The sequence below is a fragment of the Polypterus senegalus genome, chromosome 14 (genome assembly GCF_016835505.1).
Source record: "Polypterus senegalus isolate Bchr_013 chromosome 14, ASM1683550v1, whole genome shotgun sequence".
NCBI classification, from domain to species: Eukaryota; Metazoa; Chordata; class Cladistia; order Polypteriformes; family Polypteridae; genus Polypterus; species Polypterus senegalus.
This window is the reverse complement of record NC_053167.1, coordinates 43938732-43951674: the sequence shown is the minus strand read 5'-3', so window position 1 is coordinate 43951674 and position 12943 is coordinate 43938732. Positions and strand designations below refer to the sequence as shown.

The 12943-nt window shown below is 37.9% G+C and overlaps 1 protein-coding gene across 2 annotated transcripts in view; it reads right to left on the bottom strand.

The window, feature by feature from the left end:
- lama5 (laminin, alpha 5) overlaps nucleotides 1-12943 on the bottom strand; it is a 262210-nt gene that overhangs the window by 24476 nt on the left and 224791 nt on the right. For both annotated transcript variants that reach the window (XM_039735916.1, XM_039735917.1), the window contains exons 56-65: nucleotides 10608-10749; nucleotides 9676-9778; nucleotides 7782-7895; nucleotides 7158-7343; nucleotides 6810-6952; nucleotides 6400-6576; nucleotides 4660-4796; nucleotides 3904-4057; nucleotides 2762-2895; nucleotides 913-1075 (exon numbers count right to left, since the gene is read on the bottom strand). In XM_039735916.1, the coding sequence (XP_039591850.1) occupies nucleotides 913-1075; nucleotides 2762-2895; nucleotides 3904-4057; nucleotides 4660-4796; nucleotides 6400-6576; nucleotides 6810-6952; nucleotides 7158-7343; nucleotides 7782-7895; nucleotides 9676-9778; nucleotides 10608-10749 (1453 nt within the window). The remainder of the gene's footprint in view (nucleotides 1-912; nucleotides 1076-2761; nucleotides 2896-3903; nucleotides 4058-4659; nucleotides 4797-6399; nucleotides 6577-6809; nucleotides 6953-7157; nucleotides 7344-7781; nucleotides 7896-9675; nucleotides 9779-10607; nucleotides 10750-12943) is intronic.

Below are 12943 nucleotides of genomic sequence, written 5' to 3'. Positions count from 1 at the left end.
ATCAAGGCAGGAAAAAGCCCTGCATAGTAGGCCGGGCTATCCCATGGTCCAGTTACACACACACTGTCTCAAACAGATTTAGTTTATAACCACCAATTAACATGTCATGCGGTTTTTATGGGATATGAGAAGGGAGGTGGAATAACCAGAGAAAAGCCTATGCAGACACATGGAGAACAAGCAAACACACTGACTGGGCATGGGATTCAAAGCCGTAACACTGGATCTGTGGCACTGCAGTACTAACCCTTTTTCCACCGTGCTGCCCTTAATTCTAGGATAAATTATAAAATGAATACTTACTATTGTGCAAAAATGGATGGCATGGTGGGTCTGTGATTAATCAGAGTAAAGACCACACTACAAAATAACCGCCTAATGGAAGTACTACATACAAAGCTCTTCTTAAATAGTAGACTTTCTTGAACTACCTTCTGTTTAGCGTGGCATGAATTCAAACCCCAATGTAAGTTACTAGTTAATGAACATCCTGCAAAAACTTGTATCACTTTATGGTGCTGCTCTTTAAACATATAGCACAAGTCACCATGTTTTTGTTCATAATTAATTATTTAATGTTTATGTCCAATGCTTTCGTAGTTTCTTTTATTACTCCTGGTATAGGGCAGTTATTAGTTAGACTAGATATTTAAGAAAACGAAAAGAGAAAACAGCAGGCAGATTGACAAATCAGCAAATTGTTTCACTGAGCCAGTTAACACAGAGCATTTTACTGAGTATTTCCACATATTTGAATTCAGCTTCAAATGATTTTCAGCTTTTCCCTATAAAAATATTTTTGTCCTTTGTGTCAGTTTTGGCCTGGTTGTAGCTACATTAAAACATCTGTTAAATATCATATGTAATTTTTGTTTCTGTGAATATAATCGAAACTTTATAAATAAGACTTACTTTGCCTTCAAAGAAAAACAAAATGCCATTGTAGGAGAGGATCTTTACTTCCTGCTCAAAGCGACTTGTCATGATAAGGGCAGACTGGATTTCCACCTCAGCATACCCAGAACCATCAAAGTAGGCGCCATCGTTGATCCACGGTTCACTCTGGGACTTTGTTCTGCAGTGGAAGACATGCAATAATTAATACATGTAACTAAGCATACTTAGTTGCTCTCTAAGAATGAAACTCATTTATGGGTTAAAGGGACACGTTTCTCAGCTTCAGATGTCCCATACATCTCAGAAGGAGTTTCTAAATTGTCTGCACTGCTCTGCAATGTCTGCATGCTTGGCAAGTTATTGCAGATGTTTTTCTTTCTTTTAAGTTCTCTTTACTTCTGTTAATTTTACTGAATTGCTTAAAACATTCCGTCAGGCTTTCAGTTGGCTGGTTTTGCAGCTTTCTAGTTAAGGAAATCCTGGGGAATTCCACTGTGAATAATTTAATCAATCCCAAGATACCAAAACATAAACACCAGTTTTTTTTAAGAAGCAATGCATTCATTTGCAGTTTTCACCTAGTTGAAATATTTAATTCACTATAGGAAGGTAAAATAACCACACAGACCCACAAAAACATAGAAACCAATAGAAAAAGGGAAATAAACCATACCATGAGCTATTAACCAAATGAACACATATGAGAGGGGACCCAAAAATTCCTTGAATGGTTTGAAAAGACCTTTATTATAAAACTTACATCAATGAGATGCAATACACTTGTCTCAGCGGTTCTCTTGTTCCTGTTAACATGTCATGTACTTATCTTTTGTTACTGTGTCTAGAGTTTCCTGCGTTTTTTCCTGGATTCCTTCCACAGAAGCAAATCTTCTTCCCTTGAATTTTAATTTTAATTTCAGGAACAAAAAGAAGTCATAGGGCACAAGATCTGTCCAATACAGGGGGGTGCCAAGCAACAAATGCATTGCTTTTGTCAGACTGACAACACAGCGTGTGCAGGTGCACTGTCATGGTGCAACATGCAGTTTTGTGTGTGCCACTGCTCAGGACATTTCTTTAATGATGCTTTTCTGTAAACGCTTCAGCACTTCAATGTTATTATACTTCATACTTTATTTCTCCTCAAGGAGAAATTACAATTTTACAGAAGCTCCAAAAATAAATAAATAAATAAAAATACCCCCTTCCTTCCCATATAACAGATAAAATCTTCTGGCATGGATAATAGAGAGGTGCTACTGTCAATAACAGGCTTGTAGATGGCAGAACATGAGGTCAAACCTGCTCAGATTGTACCACAGGTTTATATTTAAAGCAATGTCACTGATGTGTGTCCACGGGGATCAAACTCTTTATGAATGAGCCTGTTGACAACAACAACAACAATATTTATTTGTATAGCATATTTTCATACAAATGATGTAGCTCAAAGTCAATATCCAAAAACATGGTCGTCAGTGTCTCTTGAGAATCTGCTTTTGTGGCTTGGAGAAAAAGAAATCATTCAAGTCACATGCACAATTGTAGTGTAAACTCCAGAGATATGCGTCCGATCAGCTCGGCATGATGCCACTTAGCGGACTGATTAACCAGACTGTATAATGCGATACCTAGCAGCAAATTTGATAACTGATCCCCACTCCTGCGCTACTTACAAGCTCTGGGAAATTTTAGGTCCCCTCTCATATGATAGAAACCGCTAGTTAAGAAAGAGGGATGTGTTTTGTAAAGTGCAGTAAAGTGAATTGTGAAAAACTGATAGATCACACAGACAGCTTTGCTTTAACACTTAGTAAATAATCCATTTAAATAATAATGCAATACAAAAAGAATGTTCTCAAACCTCCCACAGGGCCGATCTTTAGATGTATCAAGCTGAAAGGTCTTCTCAAAGTTGTAAAGGCTGATGACTTCTTCGTTCAGAGTGTCCAGCTCAATGCAGCCTTTAAAGTTGGGGTACTGAAGTTCAGGAGGAGGCTGGAAATAGAACAGTAGAGCTGTTAGAAGGTTTCAGAGACCCACTGTTAAATTACCTTTTAATACTTTCACCATTTTCTTTAACTAATGCTAGTGACATTTTCTGTCTCTCAGTTCAGCGCCCATTGTCTGCATGTGTTTGGGTGCTTGGATTTATAATTTCCAGGTTGGAACATCGAGAGCAAAATTTTTAGAAGCTTTATAAAGCTGCCTGCTTTATATGGTGTATAAGCTGACATGTTTTATTTTTTTTCTACAAAGGATTACCATATTAAAACAAAATATTAGGAAGAGAAGTGATATTTACTTCAAATATACATGCAAATTTTAATAAAGCACAATACTTCTTTAGCAGAGTGATAAGGTGGTGCAGTGGCAGTGCTGAGACCAGGGTTCGTGTTGTGGATTCTCCCTGCATGGAGTTTGCATGTTCTTCCCGGGTCTGCATTGGTTTCCTCCCACAGTCCAAAGACATGCAGGTTAGGTGAACTGGCATTTCTGATTTTGCCCTAGTGTGTGCTTGGTGGGAGTGTGTGTGTACCCTACGGTGGACTGGCACCCTGTCTAGTTTTTGTTCCCCACCTTGTGACCTATGCTAGCTGGGATAGGCTCCAGAAGACATGACCCTGTTTAGGATAAAGTGGGTGAAGAAATGACTGATTAAATAACTGACTTCATCAGCAAAATTAAAATTCAAAAGGAATTATGGTGCAAATGCTATTAAGAAAAAGAGGAAGTAGATAAGGAGTTTCCTCTCTCAAAATCTATCCTACAAAATGGAAGAATGGAGTCAAAGTTTTTACAATTAATGTATCCTCACTCAGTTTTTTCTAATAGATTCTATTACAAACCCAAATTGCTGCAATTTTCAATTAATATATGCCTATCCACAATCTAAAAGACTAAGATTGCATTATTATGCATAGAGTTATACATTCTAGATTTCATAACCCAAATCTCAGTAACCATTGTGTTAAGTGAAGAGATGTCCTAAGCAGGAAGACTTACCGTAAACGTTTCTGGGTAGCCACCAACATAGAAGACAGCTTCACTTGCAGTAAGGTTGAGGAGGCCTACATCACCCTGGGCTATGACATCTCCTTTTGTCACCATAGCAGTGCCTTTGTCAACAGTAATTGACATTTTTCCATACTGCAAAATTCTGGACAAAAGAATGAACGCAAAAATTACCTTTTGTATGAGTTCTTTCTCAAATATTACAAGGATAAACTTCCTCTTCATTAGAAGAGAGAGGTTGAGAGCATGTGCTGATTACAGAGCATTGCTGCACCCACCAAACGATGAACCACCCGGATTGGGACCTGAGCACAGCTGGGCAACGAGTGACACCTCAGAACCACACTGGAACAGTGTGAGGTTTTTTTTTTACAGTGGCTGGAGCACCAATCCTGTCACCAACCCCCGAGTTTTCCCAGATAATTGGAGGACCTGCTTGTATGGCTAGATGCAGGTTAATATCATACCCAGGACTGAGCAATTGCAGGTTAACAGCCATGCTCATGGGCCCAACAAAGTACAGTCACTTCTGGCGTTTATGGGATTTGAACCGGCAACCTTCCGATGGCCAGCGCAGATCACTAGCCTCAGAGTCACCATTCTGTCCTATCAATCATGAGAAGTAGATTTAATAATTTTTTTGCATCAAATCTATTAAAGGAGTATTATGAAAGTTTAAATACATCTTTAATTAATCATAACATTTTGGTTCTGATGGTAGACTGCCATTTAATTGTTTGTACTTGCCTTTCAATTTTAACAGTGTCAAATGTACCAGTGCTAATTGTATCGTCCATCTGAAGACTTGCTGTTTTTCCTCCAACGTTGTAAAGCCACTTCAGATGACCTCCCTCAATGGTCATGCCAAGAAACTCCTTAGTTGCCTAACAAAGTTAAAGCCAACATTACATTCATTGGAATATGTTGTACATGTTATGTTTCAGCCAGGTTGTGTTCCATTGATTTTGTTAATGTTCCTCTTTTATGTCATTTGGTTTATTTTGCATTTTTTTCATATGTGCATTCAATTGTATATTTTCTGTTAGTTTTATTATATTTATTTACTTTCTATGTGTACCATGTTATTCTCTTCTGTCACCCTGTATTTAACGTACTCCTAAAAATACTGGTTCTAAAATGGCACTTTACTGGGTTGTATGGTTCCACATAGAACCACTGCTTGAGAAAAACCATTTCATTCTGGGAAGGATTCTTTGCATATGGAATTTGTCCTCTCGTTATGTAACAGGATACAACAGATCAGGAAAACCAGATCTTAGCCTGTGTTCTTTTTATGTAGCAAAAATCCTTTTAAAATCAGGAACCCATTGGTATAGTGCCACATAGCTGTTAGCATCTAGTCATGGTTATTCATTTAGCCTGTTATTTAATTAAATAAGGGTTATTTTTGGAACCTTCATATTTATAGTTATTCTGGGCACCATAAATGGTTTCCCTATTGCATTACTCTGAAGAACCACTTTCACATCTTTAGGAGTGTGGGTGGTGCCACCCTTATGTCACTACTGCTGAGATCTATATATCTATCTATATATTGAGCTAGGGAAGAGATTTCAACAGTGGTGAATTTGATCTGGAAGGAGACATTGTGAGCATTGCTTTTTCATTTTTGATTTTCTGATTTTTTTCTGTTCTAGTTTGAGGATCCTGATTTGGGGTTGATTTTAACATGTTTTTCTCTGTTGATTGCAATTTTTTTACAACGTGTAGTTTATTTTCCTTTGAGAGGCATCTAAGATATATTGGAACTTTAAAGGCATTTTGAACTTCAACAGCCAGTTCCCCAATTTTGGGCCAGGTTAGGTTGCAGCCTACAGGTAGTACTGTTAGGTGCTGGCTGGTTTGGGGTGAGGCTATTTTGGATAGGCCAGTGGAGATCCTAGCCTGCTTCGGTGGTTTACTTGAAGACCTCCCAAGAGTTAATACATATATGTACAAAATATAACAGTATGAGGTTGTGTATAATGCCATGGGCCAGACATTAATTCATTATGAGAATTAAAATTAGTTTTGACAGGAGAAAAATGTATTAACAGCTTTGTTTTTAGTGTCAGGGACCTGAAACTTTGGACTTAGTAGAAGCTTCATAAAAAGTTAAGATTGGGGCATTCTGTCTGGTTTTACATTGTCCTGCTGAGCACTGTGGTCATTTTCTTTATGTAACTCTCTTTACTGTATACAGTAAATGTCTTCTTTTTTTAGTGTTGTTCTGCTGATTTGTGACAAAATAAAGTAAGCATCTTAGAGTATTCAGATTGAAGATTAAAACTAAACTTTAGAATGCTGTCTGACAAGAAATGGTCTTTTTATTTTGCGTGAATTGGGAGACTGACAAGTCTAATCACACATTTCATTGAGAGTGGCAACAGCAGCAAATATTTCAAGGCAAAACAATTATTTTAAAGAAAAAAATCAAGTTTGCTGCTAGTGTTTGGCTTTCCAGAAAGAGACACCACAAAGACTTACATCTTTATTTCCAAGATAGAAGATAAACTGCTTGTCTGGCTCAGCTTGTCGCTTGCGCTTGGCCTCTGGTAGTGTGATGAAGAACCTCAGGGAGGTGTAAGCCACAAGATCCTGTAGGTTGCTGGGATTTCGCACCTGTACCCCGGCGGTACCATTGAATTTCATTGGTACCTTCACCTATACAAATGTGAACATGAATGCTTTGAAGTATGTGACAAAATTAAGTACACATAAAATTGAAAAGCCAACCAACAGCAAATAAACCTGTAATATTTACTAAAAATATGTTAACTGCAGTATAGAAAAAATCAAACTTTTATAAAAAAAAAAAAACTATAAAATCTTTCTATGGTGTCCAATAACAGACAATCTAGTAAACTGGAAAAAATGAAATTCTTGACAACTTGTACCTTACTGGCAGCATTTCGAGCCTGAGAGATTAGCTGGCGGATACGAAGGATGTTCTCAGAAATATTTGGCATCTGTGTTGATCGACTTTGCAGCTGTTCTAGCTTTTTGATCAGCAAGGGGACTGCATCTTCAAGAGAGCTCACTGGAAATACAAGTGTTTATAGAATGGAAATGGCGTCTTCATAATTATTAAAATCCATTATAAAGACAGTCTGCTACCTTCCTTCTGTTGTTAACCAAGGTATTCAGGTGTTCAAACTAGTGATAATGAACACTGATGATGATCCAAAAACTGCACACCATTAATGTGGACAGAATCGCAAACATTATAAAAATAAATACTGTACCTGACTCATTAGCTTCTTGGAAGGCTTTTTGGAACTCTTCATTTATAGTGCTGGAGTTTCCATATTGCTTCTTCCACTCATCTAGACTTTCTTTCATCTTGTTTAGCTTATTCTCGATGTTAATGACTTTAGTGGTAGCATCTTCTGCTGCTGTCTTAGCATTTTGAATCTTCTTAGTAGTATCCCCTGTGAAATGATCAACATCAGATTTTAATGAAAACTACACATTTGCATTGAATTAGTATCAACAGAACAAGGAGACTGTCAAGCAAATAAATGATGAACTTGTGACCTGAGTTACAGCCATTACAGACTTTCTCCATCATCTTTTTTAGAACAGAAATGAAGGTAATTCAGATCAGACAAAACATTGCATTAAAAGCATATTCAGTAAAGCTTCTTGGTGAGAGAGACAACTCTAAACCAGCTAGAGGATCCTCATTAACCCTGTGTTAATATGTGGAAGCTACACAGAAAAGCTTGACAAAGGTCGAGAACTGAAGGATGTAAAATAAAGACCGTAAGCCATAAATCTGTGATAAGCCAGATTTAATTTTGACACTTATTACATGTGCAGATAAAAAGGAATAGAGTTGAGTGTATTCTCAAATATACCTTACCCACCTGTGTCTATGTTGAGCTTTTCCTGGGCATCTTTCAGATCTTTAGAAAGTACCTCCGTCTTGTTCTTGGCATTCTTTAATTTGTTCTCTAGATCTTGTAATCGTGGGATGATCTCTATAGTCAGTGGATGAAAATATTGAAAATACAGGGTATAAGCATAGTCAGATTTGCTGCCTAAAATAACTTGGTACTGGTTATTTCTTTAACATGTCAGAAATTTCATTTTATACACATGTAGAAAATGCTGAATAATATGAGTACTTGAGCACAAGCAACTGTGAAGTTGTGAACTAAAGGGAAAAAGAGCCAGGCCATAAATATAAGTAACTATGAGCAAAGCATAATAGTGTGCACTAAGCACAAGAATATAAAGGATGTCAAACCCAATAAAACTGCAACAAATGTACCAAAAATCCTACCAATTTAGTCATGTGTTTGGAAATAGACCACTGATTTAGTATGGCAAATTTGTCACAAGCAGGATGTGAAATCCAAGACTGTGACAAAATGGAGTCCTATTGGGTAAAAAACAAGAAGGTATGGTTGCTGTGGGTAAGGAACATGGTCACTAAAAGATTGGAAACAATCAGCTGCTTATTCACTTATGGAAAGACTAGGATATTGCGAAAATCGTAAGAATTCACGGAGCCATCTTGTTAGGTGTCAACTGTGTGACTAGAGTTGGTTGTGTAATGGTATCAAATGTAGTTTTGTGATTTCTCCATTTTTCTGTTCATTTTCACAGTAATTTGGTTTTACATTAGCTAAATCTTTTTGTTTGCTTATTTTAAGTTCTTATGACTGTTTATGTCCACTTTTCCTTTAGGGCCATATGTAAATATAAACCAAGTTGAATAAACCATGAGTGTCTTTAGGAAAAATATTCCTAAAATATGACTGTCACACACGTGCGCATGGGAGGCAGCTAAAGGGCTTGAGTGAAGGCAGTTCTGAGGCATGCTGGGATGTGGCAGAGTGCACTGACTCTTTTTCTCTCTTTCCTGTAGACCATTCCCGGTAGATTCCACCTGGCTTTTCAAAACTATTAGGAAATAAAACATCATAATAATGATAATAATGATATTTAAAATTTGGAAACTATACCAAAAAATATACAAAGATTCAGTAAGATGTTGTGGCAATCAGACCCAATCCTGGGGGGACAGTCTAGGCCACATTTGGGAGACAATTATTATAGAAAAAGAGCCATGCTTTAAGAAAAGAAACACATATTTATTAAAAATGTCTTAAATGGCTAAATCTTTTAACCTAATGCTAGCAATAAGATCACTTCAGAGATGTAGCTGCTGCATTTCACCCGATACACATAAAAAAGATATTGTGTGCTTATTGTGACTGCGGTTTGTTTTTGACAGTAACAAGTAATAAATTAAAATATCAAAGTATGCATCAAAAAATGAATATCCTTATGTTGAATATTTTATCACTTAGTGATGGACTGGTGTGTGAGCTGTTACTGCCAAGTACACTGCAAAGTGTGATGTGATGCTCAATTCATGCTCAAAAGGGGAAGGCAGTGTACACTTTAGATAAGAACATTTCCTCGAGAACTGCACAATTTTTACTTAGCATCTATTCATGTGTTTTTCTTAGCACAACGTTTTCATGTAGGGGATGGAGCCAATCCCAGCAGCACTGGATTGCAGGCAGAAGTCAACTCTAAAAAGACTTGCAGCCCACCTTGTGGTACACTGAATTTAGTCACGTCAGGATTAAGGTTACTTATTAATGCTGGGAACCCTCACTACATAAATGAAGACATACAGATGGAAACTGTGCCAAGAAACAAACCTAGAACTGTGATGTTATTAAGTAAGGAAAAACTTTCATCAGCCTAAAAAGTGGTTTCCCATTTCGACCACGACTTTCTCACCGTTTTCGAAATCCATCTGTACGTTCTTGGCTTCTTCTGCCAGTGCATAGCTTTTGTTTTTCAGAAGGTCTGCTTGATCTCTCAGATTATCTTTCTTCACATTCTGTAAATGAAACCAACAAAAAGCAGCAGTGATGTCTCTAGCTTTTCCAAAGTGGGTGATAAAAGAGATCAAATGAACAAAGGCAGCGGCTTTGCAAGCAGCTTAAAGCAATAAAGGAGGCAGGATATAAAATATCAGTAATGCACAATCACCCTGATCACCTGGCAACGTGCATTACTCATTAAAGTAATTAATAACTATGAAAATGGCTGAATATCAAATTTTATTAAGGTAGGCTGTGATCCAAAATCTGCATGAATGGAATCGTACCAATGCCCAGAGAAGCAGCAAGGAGGGATATTTTACAGGTTTGTTACCCCAGATTTTCTGCTAGATGGTTTAAGAGGGTCATTCAAATGCTGTTAGCTTTCAGAGTAGCTTCCTCCACAGAATACTTCCATTGCTCTCTTATTTGTCTGTGGAGTATGTTCGGCATGAGCTGCTTTTGCTCAAGTAGTGGTTTCTGGCAACATCCATTTGAAAGTCAGCAAAGAGCTTATCTTCGATTGTTAATGCACAGTACGCTCAATCAGCTGACATGGTGGGTTACAGCCTTGGGGTTGAAGTGTTCGCATGTGGCATACTCAACCAGAAAAATACAGTTCCTCCTCAGGTCCATTGCTAGCATGATGACTAGATCTGATTTAACTCAGCTCCTAAAAGCATTCTAGATTACATTGCAAAGATCTATGCTGTGTTTGAAACAAAGGGAAATTACAGGGGATTGAGTGACAGCGTTTAGTCTGCTAGTTTCCACAACACGTGTAAAACCTCAATCAGCTTTATGAAACAGAAATCATTGCATGATATGGAAGAGTCAGGGACTAACCTGCAGGGCATCGGAAGCTGCTTCATCTGCCTTTTCTGCTGCCTTCTCTGCATTTCGGACAGCTTCAATGATGCTGGAATAAGCGTTGGATGCATTAATGGCTCGCTGAATAAAACCATCCTGGTTGGTGTCTTGAATTACACTGCAAAAAGAGGTGAAATGGGGTCAGACAGGACCATGCCAGGGTAAATGCTATTGGGGACACATTAGTGGCATCAATCATTATATCACACAAAAGAGGCGATTCAACTAATTTTCAATCGTCCATTAACCCATAACTAGTCCAGTGTATCAATGGTAATATGGACATTCTAAGGTGAGTCAAACCTGATTATTTGTAGGATTTTTCAGGGTGAGGTACTGCTTTACAACCAAGTGATTAATGACATTACAATGAAAGGACACTCCAAAGGGCAGCTGCGTTAGTCTAAAGTGCAAAATTCAAAATGCAGCTACCAGAAAGTTTCCAGTACTTAGCATGACTTGTGCCCAAAGAAAACTCCACAGTCCAAAAGTCATCATTTAAAAAGTTTTGTGAAATTCAAAGCGAACAATTCACACAAAGATTAAAGAAGAAAGTTGATAATAAACACAAAAAATAAACTCTTGTCTATGATGTTTTGTTTAAGGCTTGGCCCTGGTAACATTTCTTAAAGTTCCTATATATCATCACATAAATTAGGAACATAATACTCGCATGCAGCACACAAAATCAGAAAACTGCTTTCTGTCTAGCAGTTCATGTTTCTATCTAGCTGGCTACCTACAATTTGAGATGATTCTGTTGTTACTTTTGAAATATAGTTGAACATTAAGAACATTCCATTAACATGTTAGCTTACAGTATTGTGAATTTCCCCTTGGGGATTAATTATCTATCTATCTATCTATCTATCTATCTATCTATCTATCTATCTATCTATCTATCTATCTATCTATCTATCTATCACAGATAATCCATTAAGCTATCTGAGACTTCCATTCTATTTAAATTAAGCAAACACTTGAGTGAATTTACCATTAACATTAACTTAACACTAGAATTACCAGAGCCTACGAAAAAACTCGTAATTCCGTCCCACCTTAAACTGCTTCTTAAATCCCTTCACACCTCTCCGCCAGCCCTTTGTCTTCTAAATGTGCTGATAAAGAGAAGCCGGCTATTCCATCCCCCCACCAATTTAGAACGTGCACGAACTTCTCTCAGCTCATGCCTTGATTGAGTATCTGGGAGTGAAGTGGAGTTTTAGAGCGGAAATAATAGATCGTTGTTTGGAACACACGCATTTCATGTCTGTTCCGTTTCTACAGTAATCTGTGTCAACACATTGTTAAAACAGAAACTTTTTTATATTCTAGTAGTAGATGACAAAATGTAGGCATAAACTATATAATGTATGAAGCCTGAAGTCCAAATAGCAAAGAAACATTTTCACAAGAATAACACAGTTGCACTTTTATTCAAACATATAACTGCAGAAACAAAAAGCCGCCTTAACATGCGACATTGACACCAGTTTACTGTAACTGACTCGTGGCTCAATAGACTCAGCCCCGCTTAGAATCAAGGGTCGGGTTCGATCCTGCGCCCCTCCTTTGAGAAATAAACTGCTCTTGTCTTACTGTTTTAGAATAAAAGCATACTTTTGATTTCAGTCTGTAACAGCCGGTGCAGTTTATGATCCTTGTAAAGGTTAGCTTTTTTTTTTATTCACTTTTCACTCTCTCAGTCGCGTTCAGAATCAATCCATACAACCCCATCTGACACGGCTGTTTTCACTAAAGGCGCTATAGCTCTGCAGTGTACCACGATGCATACTAACGCACAATCACCCCGGTTCTGACACACAAGCGCTGGCGAAGCTGCCTTGCGTATCTCACCGTCACTTGCTTTTCGCGTTTTATTGAGTGTTCCCTGCCAGTCCCCGCATGTTGCTGTATGCTTTTTCTTTTGTACTACAGGACATGCAGAGGAAAGAATGGTAAAGACCTGTAACTTCGGCGCTATATGCAATCATCAGACACTCCCCATCTGCCCATGTCGTTCAAGCACAGGAACATATATTGGTGTAAAAGTATAACAAAAGTGCACTTTTCCATCGCCTTTTCCTGTAAGAAGCAGTGTACACACTTCTCTCTATCCAGCATACAGCAACATGCGGGGACTGGCAGGAACACTCAATAAAACTGAATAAAAAGAAAATCAAGTGACGGTGAGATACGAAGAAGGCAGCTTCGCCAGCGTCTGTGTGTCAGAACCAGGTGGGGGGGCGTTAGTATGCATCGTGGTACAACGCAGAGCTACAGTATAGCGCCTGTATTCTGTTTCTTTTGCT